General features: G+C 35.0%; 1 protein-coding gene across 8 annotated transcripts in view; it reads right to left on the reverse strand.

Moving 5' to 3' along the window:
- Nucleotides 1–4202: 4202 nt before the first annotated feature.
- The window catches only part of Nav3 (neuron navigator 3), a 781792-nt gene continuing 761564 nt past the window's right edge, over nucleotides 4203–24430 (reverse strand). For all 8 annotated transcript variants that reach the window (XM_040280283.2, XM_040280282.2, XM_040280278.2 and 5 more), the window contains 6 exons: nucleotides 18915–19069; nucleotides 17789–17860; nucleotides 16957–17153; nucleotides 15899–16017; nucleotides 11320–11523; nucleotides 4203–6837 (listed from right to left, as the gene is read on the reverse strand). In XM_040280283.2, the coding sequence (XP_040136217.2) occupies nucleotides 6718–6837; nucleotides 11320–11523; nucleotides 15899–16017; nucleotides 16957–17153; nucleotides 17789–17860; nucleotides 18915–19069 (867 nt within the window). In that variant the 3' untranslated portion in view covers nucleotides 4203–6717. The remainder of the gene's footprint in view (nucleotides 6838–11319; nucleotides 11524–15898; nucleotides 16018–16956; nucleotides 17154–17788; nucleotides 17861–18914; nucleotides 19070–24430) is intronic.

A 24430-nucleotide genomic window follows, 5' to 3' on the forward strand; every position in this document is an offset into this window, starting at 1 on the left:
ATCTTCTTTTTCATCTGTAAATTTTTTTTGAATTCTAAATACAGATCAAGTTGTTCTGATGAAAATTTGACATTGAAATTGAGATGTACTGTAAGTATAAGTAACATGAAGAATTTCAAAGATTTTGTACAAAAAGAAAGAATAAAGAATGCAAATGTTAAAAAAACTTGTTAAAATAGCTTTTGTTGAAATAATATTTTCATATTAATATCTGAGAATAAGACACCTTGTTATAATTAAATTCATCTGTTATTTTTATTAATGTGACTCCTAGAAAATTTAAAATTGCATATGTTGCTTTATATTTCTTCTGAGAGAGTATACCTCTAATCTGAAGTACCTAAAGTCTCACAAGTGAGCATAGCACAGGGAAATTTACCTCTCTTGAGAAACCACAGATGTTGGAAGACTTTCCTTTACCTTCTAGGAACTGGAGGCTGAATTGAAGGATAAATCTCTAACCACTATGAGCCTGAATCTGGCCCTTCATAGTTGTTGCTTTCAGCCTCAGAAAATTCAACCCCAAACAGAAGTCTCTAACTCTACTGGGAAAGGGGCTAACCAGAACACCCAGCCTACATCATGGAGCAACCCAGGAGAGTGAATTAGAGAATATATGTAATGTATCAGGAAAGTCATTGGCCTGGAACCAGGGAGCTCATCCTCAAATAGTTGTCAATGTTTGATGAATAACTACTCCAATTCACTTAGAAGCTCCATAGGGAGTTTGGTCCAGCTACTATATCTTGATCATAACTTGGTAATACCAACAAACTTATACACAATTGTCTCCGTTCAACATGTCAAGTTAGCACTTAGACTGAACACCACTACAGAAGACATAAATAAGCACTCAAGTCTTCTTGCATGGGCTATGGCCAGTGGGTATATCTGATAGATGCATATTTGAATTGCAATGTGTAGTACCACTGCAGTTACTTAGGCTTAATTAATACCTGTCATCCTCTCAGGATACAAAATCTTTAAGAGCATAGATGATGGATCAGACAGTTATTCTGAGAAGAATCACAAAATATGGCAAGGTCACAGGTATTCTGATTCTTAATTCAATGGCTTTTCACTTATACTCCTTTATAAATTTACATTAAATGTACACAAACATTTGGCAAATTGGAAAGTAAAAGCCAAATGAATCATAAAAATCTGGACAACACCCTCAAGTTCTATTTCTAGTCTTATCTCTTTGTTGGAGTTATTTCTTGTGGGGAATCATCTCGAAGTGAAATTCACATCTTCACTTCTCATTTCCATGCCAAGGATTCTTATTTTGATCTTTTCAGTTGCCACCTGTCTTCTAGGCTCTAGCATTCCATTTTCAAATGCTTGGTGTATTTTCTTTGTTCCCAGAAAACCTCACACATTTAAATTGCACTATATATAGCTAAGGGATCTGGAGAAGACTTTAAAAGAAGGAAGAAATAGAAAACTCTATCGAAAGTATGGAACACATTGTGTCTAAAAGGGAGAACAGCTCCCAACCATGAGGCAGTACTACATGACACACACATGTCCTTGGGTGATCTGCTTCCTTCTCTGATCACCAGTCAGCTTTCTAATTAGTAAATCTGGTTTCCTAGGAAATGCCACACCTACAAATAGCTCTTCTCAAATTTAGTGCAATTGTTTAACATGTGGTGAAGTTCATTTGCCGTCTCCACATAGCGATAGTTTTATTCAATACATATTTATTGAGCATGAACTATACTGTAGGCCCTGAAAGTACAACATGAAAAGTGGGACTGTTCTAGAAAAGCAAATAATTCAGATTCTTGACCTAGTATAAGGGATCAGAAAGGTCTGTATAAGGCATTAAGTGTTGGAAACAGTGTTTGAGAATGTGTAAAGGTCTTGAGCAAGCAAATAACTATTGAAAAAATGTTGTTCCAAACCTGGTCTAGACCAAATTATTATTGCTTGATGTATTTCGTGGTCACTTTTGAATAAATCAGACTTCTGATAAAACATTAAGCCATTTTCAATAATGATTTAGTTATGAGACTAATATTTGCCTGGGAAGCAGTTACTCCCATATTTACATGAGAATCAAGAATCTGAGGATCTTTAATTAGTCCTTTCTGTTCCATTTAATCTGCATTTTCTATAAATGTTTCTGCTAGCAAAAATTTAAATTGGCCTCTAAGAAGATTTACAATACAGTGAGATCAAAAGAAAACTCTGACCCACGCTTATAGCTATATGTCTAGAAAGTTATCATTGTTCTTGAGTTAGTAATTACCACTAGGTTCTAGAGTAAGGCTAATGTTATAGGCAACAGAACCAAATTGGGGTGGTGGACATGGTACAAGAGGAAACCCAGGGCATACGAGATGCAGATTAAGCAAGGGGTGGGTATCTGAATCTTATTTTTAAAAACAAAATTCAAGAGAGATGAGGGAGATTAACACATTTACATTTTGTAAAGATCAGTCTTTTTATAATAGTACTACCAATAGAAATTGAGATATAAAGTGAAGACAGACCTAAGCAACATATTTAATTTCAAAATGTCTAGTTGCCACATCAAAACAGTGAAACAAATCAGGTAAATTCATTTTAACACTACAGTTAATATATCTCAATACTGTTATTGAGAATATTATCATTTTCAATATCTAATCAATTACTAGGTTGATGAACTTCAACTCTTCTAGTAGAACAGTGAGGTCAAGTGTTAGAATTTCCAATAGAGGGGGGCTGGGGTTACAGCTCAGTGGTAGAGCGCTTGCCTCGCATATGTGAGGCACTAGGTTCTATCCTCAGCACCACATACAAATAAATAAAAGTAAAGATATGGTGTCCACTTAAAAAAAAAAATCTAAAAAAAAAAGTTCCAATAAAGAAAAGGTTTATTTATTTTTATTTTACAGTTTTATGGAAAATAAAAAACTTGAGAACTTTCATTTTCCTCTAAGATTCTACTTTAGAATGTTAACTTAATTTCTATGACTTCTTGGGTAATAATACATACTTACCTTGATAATGTGTGAACTCCATGTGAAGAGATCTTCTAATGATTACTGATCCAAATAATTTTCACTAAATTAAGAAATATTAAGTTCAGTTACATAATATTTCACCTATTAATCATTGCCCCCAAAAGCAAAACGAAATAAAATACATTTGGAGCTTCTTTTTAAACATCTTCACTGATAAAAACATAGAACTAAACATTTTAAGGCAGCTTAATGTGGTTGTAAATCAACTACAATTGATGAAAGGCTAGGCAATGTTTAAGACATTTGCATGTAATTACCCATTTGATCCTCACTGTGATCTGTGAGAGGTGGGTACTATTATTACCATCTTTTCAGAGGTAAGACACTGAGGCACTGAGTTTGAGTAAATTATTCAAGGTCACAGAAAGAACAGTGCTGGGATTCACACTTATGTGCCCTTACATTGCATTTAACAGAATAAAATTTAAATTTGTTTGTTTTCTTCTCAGGTACTAGAGAATGAATGCAGGGCCTTGTGCCAGGCAATTTCTACCACTGAGTTACATCCCCAGCCCTAAATTTGAGATTGTTTATTTGAATGAGATGAATTGAAGAAACTTCCTGTATCTCTCAAACTCGGTGAAGGAACAAATATATTTATTATAAATCATTATGGATAAATGATCCATTTTAACGAATGCCTTTTTTCTGCTCTAAAACTATTCAAAAATTATCTTGCTTGTACCATACAAGCATACATTCCAATTGCTGGGGTTAAAGAAAATTACTTTGAAAGATATTATAGTATTTTTAAAATTTCTTTTTCATTTTGCAATATACTCTCAAAAATAAGCAAAAATGCAAAGAATTAGTTGCTTTAAAATCATCTTTAAAGCTAAATGATCAGAAGAAAATGGAATAAAAACAAAGAAACATTTAATAAGTTGATTTAACTTAGCAAATATCAACATTTTATTTTATATTAATTCTTATTTTATCATCAGGCATATAGGAAGTCTATTAAGAACTTTCTAAAAATATTCACTGAATAAATAACTTTCATTTTAACAGATATACCTGTTATGTTTATTTCTTTACTTAAAAGTTTTGGGCTTTACCTATGATGTATGTAATCCCTAATGTTGACAGTGAACGTGAATTGTTCAAGCAACATTAACATTGTTAAAGCTCGACACTTCCTTGTGCATAATTACCCAATTTTTCTGCATACATAGACACCACACCTTGTTGTCAATAAATAATTCCACTTTAATGGCAAAGTAATAATTTAGACAGATACAGGGTGCACATTTGCAAAAAAATATATGCAAGCTGGTTTACAAGCTAGAGGAACAATAAACCAATAGAAAATACGTCATCCAGTTAAGTCCATTGACACCAAGTACTTATTGTTGGGGCTTTACAAAGACTACAAAACTTTTCAGATGATTTATTTCACTGTTTCTGCCTATTTACATGATATGTTACATCAAAATGTACAAAATATAAAATGTATACAGACAAATGTTTCACAAACTAGTTTAAGTTGTAAACTAGGTGGACCTACTGGCATGTATTGCAGGAATTTCTGTTTATGCTCATGTTTGGACTGTGTTTCTCAAAATGGCAGGGAAAGATTAGCAATTTTCTTAGATCACATATTATACAAGGGCAACTAGTCACTCATCCAGCTACATAAATTGATGGTGCACAACAGATTTGATCCATGTTTGAGGCTTCAAAGTCAGGGTAACAATTCTATGTGCATAAATTCAGCTCCAATTCCCTCAGGGCAATAGCACCATGTAAGGACCTATGCACTTAGAAACACTCTGAAAGCAGCACTGATGTCTTGGGTTGATGTTATTGTTCTGTAGCAACTGACCCATGGGTGGTCACAGAGGATAGCACCAATTACACGTCCTAAAGGTCACACTTTTTCACACTCACAGAACTAGTCTATGCCATGGCCTAGCCCTTGGGTTTCATAAACCTAACACCTGTCCTCTGTGTGTGATGGTAACTTCTCCAATGACTGATCAGTTTTCATGCACTCTCTTTAAAGCCTGCCACAACAGATGTACTCTCAGACAGTTTTATTTATCCAAAAATGTATTGGCTTCATGTACAGTTTTGAAGCATGCTCACTCTAGCACTGATAGCTCCTGCATAGTCATACCAACTGTAAACACAGGACAAACACACCAGATAATAACAGCTTTGAGGGTTTGCATTCTGTATTTGTTTGCAACGTACAGGAAATCTCAGCAAGTGAAACACCTCTTAACACCAACGGGATAAAATACAATTTTGTTTGTTTGATTTGATTTGTGCAAGTTTGAAAAATTATTATTTACAATACCCACCCAGTAGACTGTGCAAATCTAACCTTCTTTTACAGTATCAACGCTTCCTCTTCCACAGTGACTTTACTGCTTCAGTGTTCTTTAATGCTGAATTTCTCATGTACAACAATAGCAATCAAAACAACATGCGTCAAAACTATTTTTTTTTTTAAATGTATAAGAAAGAATAGGGAAGGAAAGCCAAATAGTTGTGCTCATGCTGCATCTAGTGCTTCCAGCTCTGCTGGATACAAATTCAGAATCTCCCACCTTCTGAAACTCTTTCACTTAGAACTGGATGGAATTTAGCCACGTCTCTGCGTTTCTGTGACGGTCAAAGAGGGTTTCTGGGTTACTCGAATACTTTGAGGATAGGCAAAGCAATCTATTCATGAGATAAAAATACTGATCTTTCTCCTATCCATTTCTTCAAAACAAAACAAAACAAAAAAAATGATATAGAGAGATGAAGCTACTGTGATAACTGGTGTTCTTGGTTGTAAATGAAAAGACAGTGGAAATTGCCAATGGTTTAGGATTTAAACCAACTGTTAACTAACCTGTTGTAGAAATCTGTTTTAAGGCAGTGAGACAGCACCATAGGAAATGTTCCTTCTTTCACTGAAAAGGCTCAAACAAATAAAGCCCTAAGAAAGCCTTTTGTCAGTGTTGACTAATAATTGGTATAAAACTCTTGGTAAGGGAGTGGGCAGGTGGTTTAAAAAGACCACGGTGGTAAAAACAACCTTATAAAACCTGGGACTCATACACTAAAAAGTGGGTGGCGCACGTCATGAGACCATGGCAGTTAGAATTGAGTTGGCACTTCTCCAGTTTGCCACAGTAGTGTTTTTTCTGGTGGTTGCACAATTCCACTTGTGCTTATGGAGGACTGGCCTCTTGGATTCATTCTGGAATGGGGTGAGCGCACAACACAAACACTACTGGAGCCCTGTGACCAGCACCATGCGGCACAGAGGAGGTTGGACGGATCAGAAGAATGGACCCTGCCTGGGGAGAACAGCCCCTCAGAGGAAACAGAAGGAAGGGACAAAAAAAGGTCTGCATTGTAAACTTTTAAAGAGGAAGAAACTAAAGTCCAGTTTGGCTATCCCATGTGCAATCTCTTCAGTTGCCCTGTCATTAGGGTCCTTTCCAGTTGAGTAATGGAGCCTTCTCTTACTCCATGGATATAAAAAATGCCTAGAAATAAAATAAAGTTAAGCTCCCATTTCAATTTAGCATCTTGGCGATTCAGACTTAGTTCTGCTGCCTCCTTGAAGACCACGACTCTGGGTCAGGGCCCCTGACAGGGTGCTTTTATACTGGCAGTGGTTTAGTGAAAATACCTTTCTTTTAAAACACTTTTTTTTTTTTTTTAAAGCATCATCTTTTCCCCTAACTCTGTCCACCCTCTAAAGGGTGGATTCAAGAGACGAATCCAAAACGTCTTCATGGTGGCTGGTGCTACCGCTGTCGCAGCTTTGTGTGCCCGAGTAATTGGCTGCTTCTTGGAGTTTCATTAGCATATTCATCTGAAGAAAGAAAAAGAGACATCGATGGAGGCAATGATATATTGAATCAGCTGGCCCCAGAACAAAGGAGGCCCCAAGCCACCCCAAAGGTCCCCAGCATCCCAACCAAACCGAATGGGAAAATAGTTCCACGTTGTCACTCCTTGCCCCGGCTCCTATGCTGTTTCCCCCAAACATGTGACTACCATACCAAACCATAAGGACAAAATAGGGCTGGGAGATAACTCTTTTATTTGGGGCTGTGAATGAATACTGCTCCAGCGGGGAGACTGGAGAGGAAGCTATATCACAGCTGGACATCTGGGTTGGTTGCTGGAGACTCCGCCAAGCTTCCCAGCTTTTTGGCTGGGACAAGCAGAAAGCACTGAATGGCAGCAGAGAGTCGTGAATGTTCATACACACAGACGCACGCCCAGCCGCGCACTCGGTCCCCCGGGGAAAGGAGGGAATGGAGAGGAGTGAAGCCAGCTGCTGCGCACAAGCACACCATCTGCTGTTTAGGAGCTGACCCCGAGAGGAGGTGACGGAATGAAGCGGACCATGAGCATTTGAAGACGGAGAAGGAAAAAAATCACTGTCAAGTTTTTGTTGTCATTGAATTTGTGGCTGAAATATGATTGATATATCACTGAAAACAAAAACCACCTTCTGGAACAGTAGCGGCTGTCTCAAGTTTCCCAGCCTTATAAGAGAATGCTAATGTTTGTTCTAGCAAAAGGACATATGCCTGAAAGCACCTGGGGGGAATAGCAGCTATTCCGTGTATTACAAAATAAAAGGCAGTCACATTGCTTGCCTTTTGATAGATCTGCTGCTCTACTATTAGAGATAGAAGCGGGGAAAAAAAATTTTTGTTCAAAAACAAATTTTGGATAAATAGATGGTATGATGATTTTAGAAAGCACAGAAAAATCAACACGTATCTTAATGAGGATAATGGACATGTTTCTTATCATGTTTTTTTTATACATCAACTTTATATTGCTTAATGCACACTAGTTTTCTTCTTTTATATAGTAATTGTAGGTGTTCTTTTTCTTCTACTGAAAAGAATAGAAAGGAAAAATCTCAAACAGGATCCTTGGTCATAAGATGGGCTATGCATATTTGTATGTTCAGCATAAACTGTGTGTTCAATAAATACTTGTGAAATGAATGATAAACTGGGTATAATCACCAATTTCTGCAAGAATTGTCCTTCTGACAAAAGAGGTTACAGTTACTGAATATTTTAAAGTCATTCTTAATAGTCTCAGGACAATACTTTTTGACCTCAGTTCAGTCTTTCGGTCTGACTCTCTGAATGCACTAAGTCACCTATATGAGGATTAAAAGTAAAGGTAGATGTGATAACCTTTTAAATCTGGCAAGCCAAAAAGTCAAATCAATCTCTCTGTCTCTCTCTTCCTCTCATTCTCCCCACCCCACCCCCCTAAATTCATGAACATTCATATGCCCTCCCCCTGGTCTTTTGTCTGCCTCCTTAGCAGCTGGCTGTATGTTTAAGCATTTGGGAAACTGATGTGTATAACAGAACTGTGTTTGGAGCACCCTCCTGATTTACTAGGAGTAGAAATGGTAAAGGAATCTGTTAAAAGGGATAGGATTCTATTGCAGCCAAAAATGTTTGGAACTATTTAAATGCTAAATGTTGTTAAGGTTTTGCGGTGTAATAATAGTGTAATTAACATCTTAAGTTCTGAAAATGTTGCCATGCAGTAAATATATTCCATTAGCGTAAGATCCAAGCTCAGATTCCTAATAAATATATACAATGAGATTTGCTTTGCCTCCTCATAGTATTGCTTTGTTCACTGATATCTAAGGAGATTACAAAAGGAAGGTAAACTTATGGGTGATTCAATTATGACAGGTCATAATCCTCTGTGAAAGTGGTCTCCTTTGGTTTTCTTCTGCTGCTCCCCTGTGTCCACAGTCATAATATAATGTCCATCATTTCTAACACCTTGGTCAGTTCCTAGCAGAATTATTAGTCTCCCAGCCTTTGTCCCTCTCCTTCAATCCATTCTCTGCTTTGTTAGCAAAGTAATTTTTAGAAACTGCACATCTAACTAGATAAGTCACTATTCAAAAACCTTTAGAGGCTCTCCGTTGTCTGTGTGATAAAGTTTGACTCCATGCAAAGATGCACAGGCTTAACATGATCCAGCAATTATTTACTTCTGTAGTTGTAATTCCTCTGACCAACTCCAACATAACTCCCCAAGTTCTTAATTTTTATTATATTATAATTTTTCATGTGTTGTTTCTTCAATTTTGGATGTTCTTTATCCAACCATATGATAAACTCCTATTCATCCCTCAAGGACCAGACAAAGCATTTCTTCCATGAAACTTTCTTCTAATTATTTCCTCGATAGACTCGTAACTTTTCCTACAAAGTCCATCATTATTTTACTGTAATTTATGTAGGCAAACATCTTGCTCCACTATTATATTGTAAACCTCGTAAAATCAGAAATGATAACTTACCTCATGATCACTAAATCTTGGCACTAGGTACATGTTTATTAAATTTCAGCTGCCCACCATATTTTTAAAATAAGGTGAAATGTGTCCCAAAACTTGTATTCTTGTTCAGATTTAAAGCCAGACTTCTCATATTAAATAATAAATTTTCCCTAAGATGTTTGTTTTTTTTGGCAGTAATGAAAGTAGTGCCCAAGGCCTCACACATGCTAGGCCCTGAGCTAAATCTCTACCCTTCCTAGGATTTCTGATATAGACTCATTTGCAAATATAGTTTTCCTTATGTCAGTAATTATAGAAATATACAAAAATGAAGGCAGGTAGAGAATATTTATTTTCCTATCAGGATGTCTGACCTTAAGATTTATTTTTAGATGATATCTTTGGCCATTTAGCATGCAAGATATCATAATCTCTTCTTTCTTTAGATTTTTGTTAAAGTAGCAGATAAGAAACCTGATTTTTTTTTTTTTGGCTCCGATTATCCTGTCAAGATAGGAGACCCTGGCTCTCTTTCCTGCATTAGAAGACAAGGAAAAAGAATGCTTAATAAGCTTAGCCCTAGGACTAGGGGATTGGGAAGCTGAGGTCATTTCCAGAGCATTCCACAATCTACAGACTAACAGTGAAAACAAAGCTTAGATATGAATATTGCTCCTTATCTAAAACAGACATACTATAACAAAATTACACAGATTAGATAGGAATTACTAAACATTCAGATTAAATAATCCATACGTGTATGTTAAAATTTACACTTTACTAAATTTTATCCATTCTATCAGCAATTATTTAGTATATGATAATCATTATGCTGAATTTAAACCAATTCCACTACCACTGTTGATTCTAGGTACCATGTTATAAAAATGTGAGTCTTGGCCTTCATGAATTAGGCTAGATCATTTATCTTACAGATAGGAACTCTGGACTCTAAACATGTCTTTGTGCATATTTCAGAGATTTTATAGAACTCTTGAAATAGTTTGCAAAATTTTCTGTATGGGTGTATCTTGAAAGTTTATTAGATGTTCTACATGTAACTCCCAAAATGTTAAGAAGGATCAGCTGAGATGATGATGATGTTCACATATGGGGTTACTTTTATAAGATTATTCCTCAAAATTTTAAGTCATTTTATGTCCTTGGGTAGAGTCATAAGTTCTGATTTTCAATTATTTTCTTTTAAGTAGAATATTAGCCTTATTTCAATATCTTTTCTTTCTGTATTGGTTGTACAAATCCAATGATCCCTTGAATCATAGAATGATAAGCTAATAAACACATAGAATGATAAGATAATTACATTTTGATACTAACATAAGAAAGTAATTTATAAAAATAAAAATAGATGCAGAAAAATCAGCATCTATTCCTAAAAATACTGTCTATTTAATAATTTTCTGAATATTCATACTTTGGAGTTCTACAGGCTTATTCAAATTATTCTAATATTTTAAAAACTAAAACCATATACGTTGCAAATTGAGCAAAGCAAGAAGTATAACTTCCCTTTGATTTCCCCGCCAGTTTATCCTTCCCTATTATAGTCAACAGAAGACCAATTCTGAATTTAATCAGGCTGGTTGATATATGTAAAATATACTTTAGTATACATTAGATCATAAACTTTGGTTTTCTCATTTAAGCACAAAATTCAGTTTTCTTCTAAAAGCCTAGTGAACTGAGTTATGTTACTTAAAATTTATTTATTTGTTAACACAATGCAAAATAAGAGAGATATTGTAGTCATGAAGTTCAAACTGGTTTCAGAATTTCTTGACTGTTTTTAGCATACAGTTTTAGATTTCTTTGTATGAATTTCATCCAACTAAAGCAGGCTAAAGGTAACAACTAAAACTGAGTACCAATATCAAGGCAGTCCCCAATATTACTGAAGATAACCCATGTCTGTGATACAGATGACTAAATGCTAATAAGCACACAACAATGTCAGGGTTATATAGCAAGAATCAACCATCAGTTTCTCACCAGGGGGTCCCCCTCAGTGTCTGTCTGTGGAATGTGCTTTGAGGTTGTGGCTTCCTTAGCAGAGGTGCAGCCCTCATACCCAACATCTTCTGGTCGCAACTGAAGTAATGCTGGTCCTTCCTGAGGCAGAGAGGCCGAGCTCCAAGGGTATGTGTCAAGCACCCACTTTAAGGGATCTTCCCAGGGTGCACGCTTCCCATACATCTGAAAGTTAACCACAGAGTTGGTGCATATAAAGTTAATTTCTACTAAGTAAAAATCCCGGCTCCTTATCAAGTGTTTCTTTTGCGCTTTGAGTTCTTATGGGACTTAGGGAATGAAGACATCTGTATATAGTTTTCTAGATTGTTCTAACATAGCTCACTTAAAAGTTGGAGGATGGACAAAATGAAACTGAACATCTGGCCACATAATCAGTATTTGAGGGATAATATGAGGAAGGCTTTTTATTAATACATGTAGACATTACTGCCCACATTTGTCTTTTTTTTATTGGTTGTTCACAACATTACAAAGCTCTTGACATATCATATTTCATACATTAGATTCAAGTGGGTTATGAACTCCCATTTTTACCCCTAATACAGACTGCAGAATCACATCGGTTACACATCCACATTTTTACATAATGCCATATTAGTAACTGTTGTAATCTGCTACCTTTCCTATCCTCTACTATCCCCCCTCCCCTCCCCTCCCATCTTCTCTCTCTACCTCATCTACTGTAATTCATTTCTCTCCTTGTTTTTTTTTCCCATTCCCCTCACAACCTCTTATATGTAATTTTGTATAACAATGAGGGTCTCCTTCCATTTCCATGCAATTTCCCTTTTCTCTCCATTTCCCTCCTACCTCATGTCTCTGTTTAATGTTAATCTTTTCCTCCTGCTCTTCCTCCATGCTCTATTCTTAGTTGCTCTCATTATATCAAAGAAGACATTTGGCATGTTTTTTAGAAATTGGCTAGCTTCACTTAGCATAATCTGCTCTAGTGCCATCCATTTCCCTTCAAATTCCATGATTTTGTCATTTTTTAGTGCTGCATAATATTCCATGGTGTATAAATGCCACATTTTTTTTTTCTATCCATTCATCCATTGAAGGGCATCTGGGTTGGTTCCACAGTCTAGCTATTGTGAATTGTGCTGCTATGAACATCGATGTGGCAGTATCCCTGTAGTATTAGTTTTACAAACCATGATAAAACTCAATGAGAATAACTAAAAGCTCCAGTTTGTGAGGATTTAAAAAAATGAATCTTTATAATTAAGAGTTTGCTACTGAAGCACACTTCAGATCAAAAGAAAAAAAGACTTTTCCTCTAATTCATTCAAACTTTGAGATCAAGAATCCATTCTCTGATAACCACTTCTTCCAATTACCTTCCTCTAATAGTTCCAAGACTTCCTGTAAAAACTCTTTTTAAATGTTTATGTAAAAGATGACTAAGAAAAGAGGAGGAAAAATAGGAAACTAAAGTTTCAAGAATTCATATGGAGGCAATGAGCCCAATAAGAAAAAGATGACCCAGCATAGCTAAAGAGAAAAATGAATCCAAGAGGTATTAAGCATTTTTAATCTGGAAACAATTGAAAAAAAAAAACACTATGAAGACAGAAGGTGATGAGAAAAAAAAAAGCACAAGGCCATAAGGGACCCAGAAAGAACAGTTAAAATTGAGAGAAAGAGGTGCTGATGTGGTTCTTCTCTTAGCCTACGTCACTATGGATGACCCTGGTTACCAGGTATGTATCCAGTCTCCCAGGACATATAGTGATGACTGGTCCTCTGCATAGTTTGCCGTGGTTCAGTGAGGTAAAAAAGTGACATGTGGCTACGGCAATGAAAAGTCTATGCATTGCTTTTGAAACTTTCTGAAGAAGTTATGTAAGCATTTTCAGTCTAACCTAAAAAAAGAAAAAGAAGAAACAGAGAGAGATAGGGAAGTCTAGTTCCTGACATCTGTGCACTTCCTTAGGAGATGATGGCAGAGGTAGCATTTTGAATCTTTTTAAAAATAGTTCTCTTGTTTTAGAACAGAAGGTTTCCTCTCTGCCGAAAACCTGCTTTATAAAGGATGTAAAATATAGCTTGCTATACAAGTTGAAGTAATTGAAGGAAAATGTATAGTTCTTGGAAAGTTTATGTTAAAAGAGAGAAGAGTTTGAGTCTAGAATCAACCTTAAAAAGAACACGAGAATCTAGAAGCAACCAATGCCAGTCTGTTAAGGAAGCATCCAGGACAGCCAAGTTGGAGGTGACAATAAAATCTAAACCGGCCCAACTCTGTATTCTGGAGTGAGATCAATACTATAGAAAAAGGATGAAAAGAAATCTAAACATTCAGGATAAGATGAACTGACTGCTAACATTTCAAGAAAGAGTCATCAGAATAAAAATCGAATCCATTGCTGCACTAGCACACTTTCCAAGTAGACCATGTGGCACAGAGCACTTCCCAGGTGGTTCCTCACCAAAGCCTTAGCCTTCATCTGAAAAGAGATGGTTTGATTTCTCTCAACTCAGAATGTCATCTTGGCTACCAGGCTTCATTGCTTTTTTTTACCTCTTCTTCCTGTTCAAGGTGCTGTGTTGCCATGGATCCAAGAGAACTGTCCATGGCATGTAAGACTCTTTGTTTACTGCTCCCCCCTGGGGGGGCGGTCATGGATGGGGATCCTAGGGAGGCCTTCTGCCAGGGGACTTTTCTGGCCAGCTAGCCTTCAAAAGCAACAAATGCCTACCCACTAATAGGCTTTCCTTTTGTTCCTGTTCCACATTGTTCTTTTCTTCCTGTTCTCTAGTCTTTCCCAACTCTTACTTCACCTCATGGTTGATTCAGCTTTCACACTAACTTATTCCTGAATACCTACAACCATAGCAAGAGACTTCAGACAGATTCATCCCTCCTCAAAATAACTGTCAAATATTTATCTCAATTTAATTTGGAAAATTGCTATTACTTAAATGATTACAGTTATGCTAAAATATAAGCTTTATATAACTCTCAGCATAAAGTTTTCCAAACAATATTGATTAAAAAACAAACAAACAAACAAAAAAACTCTTTCAGCTTTCAAAAGGAAGTTAAAGATTTTTTAGGTATAATTGTTCTGGGTTTAAGAAAAGATTCCTTTTCTTCCTATTAGCAAGCAAATATAAATTAGAATTTTTATATACAAAGATTTAGATGAGAGCTTAATATTGAAACTGAATCTCAAGGACAAATAATTCATTTGGTTATTAATTTAAAAATATGATTTCTATATTGCAAATAGATTCTCATAAAATTATTTTTGCATAAATGATCAAAATTGAGCGACCTGAATTATATCTTAGCATAATAGTTTTAGGAGAAATATGATCTGTTATATTTGAAAAACCGAAACCATTGGCATCATCTCTTATTTTTTTGGAAGTACTTACTGGGACTAGATTCATTCATACCCTTCAAAATAAGAAACTGGATTATTTAAGTCTGGAGTTAAAAACAATCAATAGAATTGTTAGCATCCTAACTTCATCTAAGGATTCAGAACATCTTCATAATGTTTACCATGTTCACCAGAATTACATGGTAGTTCTAAGTACTGCAAAATCAATCTACTAGAAGAGAGAAACATAGTGACAGGAAATGAAAGAATAAAAAATACAGGACCAATTTTTTAGATGGTAGAGACTTAACAAGTATTATAGATGACAGGTTTTTGAAAATATGAACTACATCTTAATTCTAGTAGCAGTTGGTTGTGAAAACCAGAAATAAAAATGTCCAAGCAAAAACTGACTAAATCCTGGCTGAGTTATTGAAAAGGAGATTGGATTCCTGCACAGTGAGTTGGGTGATTATGTAATATAAATCTTAAAAGAGTTTTTAATTCTCCAATCTCATGAAATTTCAAATCCATTTTAAGGAAACAGCAAGACTGATGGAAAAGGGATAACTTTTTGATTTGTTTTGTTTTGAGGAAACAAGATTTTCTTATTAGATAAGCTTAAACAGAAGGAGAGGTTGTAGGGCCTCATGACACAGGGCAGATAAGAGGAACAGCAGAGATGCTGCTAAAACTACCTGTTGTGGATTAAACAAAAGAAAAGAAGAAAGACCAACTAACTTTCTTGGAATTTATAGCATTCCCTCAATAATAGTAAAGGCTATTACAAGTCATATTGAAGGACTTCAATTAATGAAGAATTCTAATGCACAAGCAAAAACTACTTGCTGCAAATTGTGATAAGCATATAAATGGTTAAGGCTCAGGTGAAAAAAATATGCCTGTGTCATAGAAAATAGAACTACAATAACGTGGCTTTCTAAGAAGAACAATCTAAATATCCCCTGCAACAAATTTGGCCTTGAAAATGTAGTTGCTGAAAGAAATGTATTTACTCTCTCTTACATCTTTGTTGTCATAACAGACAAAGTACTGCATGCTCATTGCTCTTTTCCTCCTCTGTCTATATTACATGCTTTTAGTTTTCTGCATAAATACAGAAATTAATACTTTTTTGCTATTAAAAGAATAACTTTTTTTTTCTGCTTTGCTTTTTAGATAGTAATGCAAAATGAATACTATACCTGAAGACCCTCTCTCACTGCCTCCAGAATATAAGGTACCAAAGAATAGTTCCAAAGATCCATGAACCACACTCTAGAACCTTCTACATCCATGGGGCAAGGAAGGAAAAGTCGGGGACCTGAGAAGACACAAATAGCAAAATATGTTTGATAAGTATTATAAATACACATTTATACACCATTTTGGGAGACTTAATATTTCTTTCAACATTCTTAGAGAATTATAATCTCACCAGCTTAATCATTACTGAAGCATGTTTACTGAAGATCCCATCTCCTGGCTAGTCCTTTTAAAGTTTTATATTAAAATATTAATCTAAAGCACAATATGAGAGAGGAGAAAGGGTAAAGGTCACAATTTAGTCAACCTGTCCTATTTTACAAACAATGTAAAATTCAGCTGTGCTGAAATGAATTGTTGAAGATAAAACATGTCACTGTTTGTAGAATTTGGTCTGAGTATGGATACTCTGCTCCAAGCACAGAATTCTTCCTAATCTGTGCTTGTATCTGTAGTCAGAATGTTTTTATGATCTGTAACAATGGGAAAGAGATTTATGTACATGCAACTTAAGAGGTAACACAAAAATAAACTATTTATAACTGTGAAAGAGAAATAATTCAGCTTTTTCTTCATGAAAAATATAAATCACCTAAAGTATCTATAGAATATCTAAATTATTTCCAACTAAAATCTTCCCTCACAACTATATTTGAGATGAGTTAATTTGTGTTTATATAGTGTATCCTAAACAGATACTATTTATTTTGAAAAGTTCTCTGATATTTACATATTAGTCTATATCAAACTTCTTTGATTTCAATAATATTTTAGTAAGCCATAATTGTCAGACAAAACGAATCTAATTAGTGATACAAAACTTGGAAGAAGACAAACTTTTAGAAAGCAAAAAAAAAAAAAAAAAAAAAAAGAAGTTAAATCTTTGGAAGCTTGAAAAACATTGGCTTTGCTTGTTGTTTTCTACCATCCAATCTGGCCATCTTTACCAAGTACTCCTGGTTCCTGGAAAATGGCATATTATAATTTTGGAACTCACCAATGGTAACATCAGAAGAACTGTGTGTTTCCAAAAAACTGTTCAGATGATGCCACGTCTTAGGAATCCAATCTATAATTTTGACTAAGTCATTATTGCGTATGTTCCTTTCAATTTCCATCTCTATCAGTTTCCTTCGAAGATATCTGCCTAAAAAGCCTTTCACTGGTTCTGTGTGGTTTGCACACAATACCCATCTGTGAAAAGAAAAATAAAGTGAGAAATTTTTATATAAATTAAATTTTAATCCCACAGTAACTTTAGTAATAATATTTCTATATCAACTGAGGGCCACATTTTAATGATCAAGGGGTTAGGAAGTCTATCGGCATTAGAGTTTTAATGCTGCAAATGCCACCAGCTAAAGAGAAGCTTGTGTGCGTCAGAAGTGAGTGGGCGTCTACATGCTGAGCCCTCTTTTGTAGGAGAATCACGAATCCTGAAATAGGAACTCTCTTCACATTCCTCACACTTAGAGGAAAAGTGCTCTGCTCAGGCAGGGGAACACAGTGAGCAGGAAAAACATTTCTATTCTTCTCTCTTTTTAAAGAAACACTTCTGATTATAGAATGAGGATCACGAAATGTCTTTTTGAAAAAGTGTCAGAAGAAGTGAGAATTATTTTCACATCACAGGTCACCACTGGCAGGATACGAAAAAGAACAAATGGAAGAAACAAAGAAACAAACCACCAGAAATGAACAAAAAGAAACTCCATGGGGCAGGGGTGGGGAGGTGTGTGTGTGGGGGGTGGGGACAACAACAGCAATAACAACCCAAAAAAAACCACCCAGAAACCAAGAAACAAAAATATCCTTTGACTAATCTTTACCTGAAATTGTGGTGCAGCTCTAGATTCGGTGATGAAGAAACTCCCTGATTCATTGTTCCAATAATATATGGACTAGGTAAAAATAAAGAATAGGAAATTGAGATGTGTTAGAGGTAAAGATGACTAATACATTAACATTGCCTGTGAAAGCTATTAAGATAAATATGGATTATTCCATTTTAACAGTAGGCTTTAAAAGGGTCATTTTGTAATATTAGATTGGAAAATGACAAAGATGATTGGAATAGAAGTTACCATGGGGGTTCTAAGTATGGTACTGGGATGCAGGAAAGAGACCTTCTCTGAATCTGAGTTTACTCATCTACAAAGTAAAGAGCCTATGGTCTTGTCCCACTCTAAAATCTTATAACTCTTATGCTTGTATTCAAATTTATTACTAATTCCTATTTTAGTGTTCTATAGTTATTTAAATGTTCTACATAACATAAGAGGGTTTGTATTCTTCCTTCAACCCTTCTTTATGCTGATATAATTCTAACATTTTATCACTATCAGAGATTAATTAATTAGAACATTTGGTACCATTAAAATAGATGTCACTTATGCTGATTGTGTAATTAAGTGTCCTTTCTTTAGAGATAAGGCTACAATAAATCTTAGTGGGTTTTCAGATCTTTTTATTCCCTACTCGAACCTTTCTTTTTGTTTTAAATAGTAAAAACATAATACAAGAGGGGGTCACATATGAATGAATTAAATTTACTTGAGGATTTGAATTTAAACTTTGATACAAACTGAGAAGGAAACTGGAGCTCTAAAATCTCCTTTTAGTTATGAATTTCCCTGATTTGAACTATTCCATCATTGACATTGGTCTCTCAGACTTTCAGCATGTCTGTAGAAGATAACATCATTAAGGAAGTAATAAAAAATGCTGGGACACAGTTATGGAATGAATAGATGTTCTAAGGAATACATGAATTCTGTGGTATACAGTAAAAATATATTAAATAGGGGTTCTCAAATTAATGGCATCCATTGTAGGTTTTAAAATTTTAAAAAAGGTACAAGAAAGCAAATAACATGACCATTTTTAAGGTACAAGAAAGCAAATAACACGACCATTTTTTTATATTTGATAATTCAAGATATTTTATAAACATACCATTTGCTATATTTACAGTTGAGGAAACCATTGAAGATATCACTCAAAGAGCCCACGTGATGAAGATTATCAAGAATTATTACAACTGGGAGCTCTACACCATTATTATCAGCACTGCACTGTTCAGCCAGGTTAGCTAGATATTGTTGCAATTCCTTTAAAACACAAATAAGGCAAATACATGCATGATAAATTTATAACAACAAGCAATTCATATTCTAGGAATAATACAATCTATCTTCCATCTATATATATATATATATTTTTTCATTAAAAGTCATAGAGCAGTCTATGGCAATAAAAACATTCTATAAAGCAAAAACAAAACAAGCATTTAACAATGAGAAGATAAGATTTTTAAAGGAAAGACAGAAGAGGATAAGCAAAAAAGAGTATCTGTAGCAAATACAAAACTCTAAATGAAGGCATATTTCTCAGTGATTTGCGTTCCAAAAGGAAAGTCAAAGAAAGTTCTAGATATGAACTCTCTCTTCTTCCTTCCTTCCTTCCTTCTTTCCTTCCCTCCCTCCCTCCCTTTTTTGGTGCTAGGGATTGAGTCTAGGACCTTGTGCATGCTAGGTAAGCATTCAACCAACTGAGCTACATCCCCAGCCTCCTAGATATGAACTCTTATGGTAAACCATAAAAATTAAGACTTCATTCTTGCTTTTGATGTTTCAATGACCAAAGTGGATTTAAACATAGTTATAGCTTCATGTATACACTAAATCCAAAGTGGAACCTCCAAGCTTCTACCAGCATTTTTTTTTTTTTTTTTTTTTTTTTTTAGAGAGAGAGAGAATCTTTTAAAAAATATTTATTTATTTATTTATTTTAGTTTTTCGGCGGACACAACATCTTTGTATGTGGTGCTGAGGATCGAACCCAGGCCGCACCCATGCCAGGCAAACGCGCTACCTCTTGAGCAACATCCCCAGCCTCTCTACCAGCATTTTTAACATTTCAATTTTGATTAATTTAGATGGGCGTGCATCTAAAAGTACAGCCATAAGACTCTGATTAAAAGTGTGGATAATAGATTATTTGTGTAGACTCTTTTAGGAAACTGCTGTAATTTTAAATCAAAGACAACACTCGTTGTATTTCATAGGATCATTCATTATTAGCACTTAGAATTTCTTGAGCTTCCTGATTCTTTTACAGGTACTAGTCCTAATAGCTTTTAATCTAAATATGATAACCAGTTCCATGATTGACCGTTCTCACAGATGGGTAGGCCAGAAACATAATTAGTTTTCTTAGAATTATCCTAATCAGTAAGAGCATTTCCATAATATTTGCATATTTACAATGACATTTTCAATTTGAATAACTTGCTCAGGGTTAAAAAAATAATTCCAGAATCCCAATTTCTGGCAGCCAAGTAAATATAAGAACTACTCTAAATGCTACTTTGTTCTGTCTGTAGACAACTTTAAGAACTAGAAGTGAAAGGGACTTAAGGCATTTGGTAATATTAATTTGTTAATATTGAGTTCAAATATAAAATTTAAATATAACATATTAAAGACTTTTATATTTAATTTATTAAATATATAAGATACTGTTTTGTAGTGTCACAGAGCAAAGATACCATAAAAGAGAATAGAACCAGTCACATAAAAGAAATGTTGCCAAAAATCAGAAATAAAGATAAAATTTGTTTAAAACTAGTAAAAAATCTGGAGGATTTCATTTACCTTAAAAAAGAAAATGAAATTTCTATCACTCATCTAGTTATCTTAAGTCATTAATTAGTTCATTTATAAAATGTTCTCTTTCTACTATGTTTATAATTTTAGATCTACTGCCTTCCTCTATGAGCTCTAAAAGGTATCATATCAGGCACTGAAATTTAAATATAAGAAAGCATTTCTTATAATATCAAGAGTGTCTTATGAAACTTGAGAAGTCAAGGGAAGAGATTTCACCTAGCTGGGAGCTTCAAGGACAGTTTTCTGAAGCACATAGTGGTAGAGCTTGGGGAGAAGGTAGGCACACATATGAGCAATGAACTTACAAAAATATCATGCTTAACATTCTGTGAGAGGCTAAGGGAGGCCTGTAGGAGACAGAGGGATTAATTCCAACTGGGGGTTCTTAAGGGACTTCATAGAGAGGATGGGATTTGAGAAGAACCTTGAATAATGAGTAAAATTCCAACTGAAAAGCTTGCAGTTATTTGTTTTTTCAACACATCTTTATCAAGCACTTGGTAGGTCCCTGGTACTCTGGGATTCAAAGGTAAAACATAATACCTGTGCTCCAGAAAGTTACAGCTGATAAGCAGAGAAGCAGGCCAACAAGTGAAATGCAGAGCCCTACAGGGAGATGTAAGAGAAATATGTGGCTAGCCTTCAGGTTCAATGACAGGAGACAGTGGAGGAAAACTTCAAGAACAATTCAAAGTTGGAAAGTATGAGGGCATGATGTGTTTTGCAAAACAGTAATGATTCTGTTGTTACAGGAGAATATACTATATGGTAATAGTGAGTACAATGGAAGAAAAAACAAATACTTTGGATCCACGTAGAGAAAGTCGGATTTGACTATAAGAACAACTGTGAGCCACTGATATGTTTGTTTGCTTGTCTGTCGTCAGCAGGGGAGAGCAATTTATTAATCAAAGGAAACAGAAATGTGAAGGATATAATGACTAATTAGAAATGGAAAAAAATTCAAGAAGCTTATTACCTAGAATAGAAAGTTAGGCATGTATATATATAACTATAATTAACAGTCAAAAAACATACTACTTGCAAAGATCAAAGATTTTGTTTACAGCACATAAAGATTAATCATAGCTTCTAAAAAAGAATTTCTGGTGGCAGTATTATTTGCTACTAACCCTTTATTTTTAGGATTAGGTAATATTTTGATGCTCAAAAACAGGAGAAGAGCATTCCAAATGGAGAAGAATAATCAAAAGCAGAAGCAGGTAAATATGATAATCATGTAGGCAAGAATGAGTAGTACAAGGTTTGTGAAAGCAAATAAATTTAGAAAGTAAATAAATTAGAAAGGAAAGTTTCCAATGTTAAATAATAGTTAAGATCAGTGGAATTTTCCTGTTGGTGACGCAGAATCATTGAATACTCTAGGGACCTACATAAAATAGAATTGTAACCGAACAGTGTGGTAAGTATATTGTGAAGGAAGTAGACCAGGCCATATAATACTGAAATCATTTGTAAGCCAAGAGACTGTATAGGTCTGAACAGGGAACGGTGTGGTACTTTTGATCTAGTTCGGAAAGCAATGGGAAAACACTGTATGAGTTTTAATTAATTATGAAAATATATCTGTTTTTTTATGATGTGAGTGGAGAAAGCCAACAAAAGAGTGAAAGGAAATTTTAGGGGAATAGTGAATGAAGCAGTTAGAAAACAAATGTAAAGTTCACATGATAGAGGGTGTTAGTTTTGGGAGGGAGGAAATGAATGGAAAAGGATGCACTTCTAATGTTTCTTTCATAAGTGAAGTTATCCTTTATAAACATGTATATTCATTAGATGAATGGAAACATGTGTAAGCTCAAAGAGAATTTACAAACTTGGGAGAGTGTTCCATTCATGTCAACCGCATAGATCAACACAAGTTGAAGCCATGGGAACTGTCCAAAGGAGAACAGAATGAGAGAAAACAGAAATGTAGGGGAGTATTTCCATTTAGTGGTAGATGAAGAAAGAGCAGTCAATGAGAGACTGAGAAGAAGCTTACCAGGAAAGTAGCAAGGAAATAAGGAGAAAATAATAACTCTGACATTAGAAGAATTTCTATAAAGGGGAGATCAACTACAGCAATATGCTATAATGAGAGAGAGAGAGACAGAGAGAGAGAGAGAGAGAGAGAGAGAGAGAGAGAGAGAGAGAGAGGGGAGAGAGAGAGAGGTAGGTAGGTGTGGGGAGAGGGAGAGTGTGCGCGCACAAATGGGGGACAGTTAGAATGAGAGAGAGAACAGAGGCTGTATTTGGTAATTAGGAAGTTGCTGGGTAAATTTGGATAAGCACAGCTATCACATTGTTATGTAGTTCTTTTTCCTCTTGAGAATGGTAGTAGATCCCTTGGGCTCTAATGACAGCTACAAACCAGGCAGATATATAGACATTCATAATTTTTTTGAAACTGTTCATGCTCCTCCCTCTGTCTTGATGGGGACAAGACAAGACTTAGATCAAGGTACTGATGCATTAAGTTTCACATCCATATCTACTTAGGTAGAAGACAGCAGGTGTATCTACCAGGTGGATATGAACAATGAGATGAATCCTCTATCTCTACCTTGAAAATACAGATAGAAAGTTATAGTTACATAAACATTGTTGATCATTGCTTTCTCTGAATTTCAGTCCAGACACACTAAAATTGAATCTGCCAAGTCCAACTTTCTGATCTTTTCCAACCTAACATTCCAGGTGGCTTCGGCTGGCCACATATTCTTCACTAAATCCATCTCTAGCTTTCTGGGCTTGCTATATCAAATGTCACAAAGTGTAATTGTTTATGGGCACTGCTCTCAATCAAAATATTCCAGCTGGCAGCTTGAGGGAGGGCTTGAAGTGTGGGAAGAGGAACAGAATGTAAAATGAAGAGGCACCAAAAACATGAAAAGATTTTTTTTTATTTGATGGTTTATTGTTTGATTTTTTTTAAAAAAAATCTGTAAGTGCTTTAGGGATGTATGTCTTCAGTGCTGTCTATGGCATAGCATAAAAAACATCAGAATTACACAGCACCAATTTTTTTTCCAGAGGATGGATTTATCATTTCATTCCTAATTAGCATCTTACTTTAGTCAATCCATACTCTTAGCAGCTATTCCTAGCACAATCTCAACTTGTCGTTCTCTCTTCTTTAATATCATCCTCACTTACACCAATCCTCTCCTCCCCAAAATAGTGTGGATTCTCTGTCAACTTGGAAAGGATTAGCCAAAGTCTCTGGCAATGACTGCTTATCCAGCATTACTGACAGCTCGTTCATATCTAACAGTCATAAAGAAGCAATAAACATTTTTCAGTTGTATTTTGTGTTCTCCCAGTGATTAATGCCATCTAATTTTTCCCCATGGGTTTCTTCCTATTACTGTTTCCAAGCATCATTACTTCCATTCAAAAACTCCTGGAAATGCTTTTTTCATTCCATTATTTTTGCAACAGCAAATATTGAACTGACCTAACAATGGCACAAATGATCTTTATTTTTAAAAAAGCAGAAAATGAGTGTTAGAAATAATCAAAAAATGTAAAAGGACACTCACATAACATTATTAGTAATATCTATCAGCACTAAATATTTTTTAATAAATTAAAATAAAGGATATATATATGTATATACACAAATATATGGATCTTGGGGAGAGGTATATTTTATAATTAATGGAAATTACTCATTTTATTTTAGTGCATCAAGCTATATAATAATGAAGCTCAAAATCAAGTTATTTAATTCACACCTTGATTTTAAGTTATCTCCACCTTAATCAAAGTGCCTTGGTTTTTTCTTATAAATCCATT

The sequence above is a fragment of the Ictidomys tridecemlineatus genome, chromosome 6 (assembly GCF_052094955.1).
Source record: "Ictidomys tridecemlineatus isolate mIctTri1 chromosome 6, mIctTri1.hap1, whole genome shotgun sequence".
In the NCBI taxonomy this organism is placed as follows: domain Eukaryota; kingdom Metazoa; phylum Chordata; class Mammalia; order Rodentia; family Sciuridae; genus Ictidomys; species Ictidomys tridecemlineatus.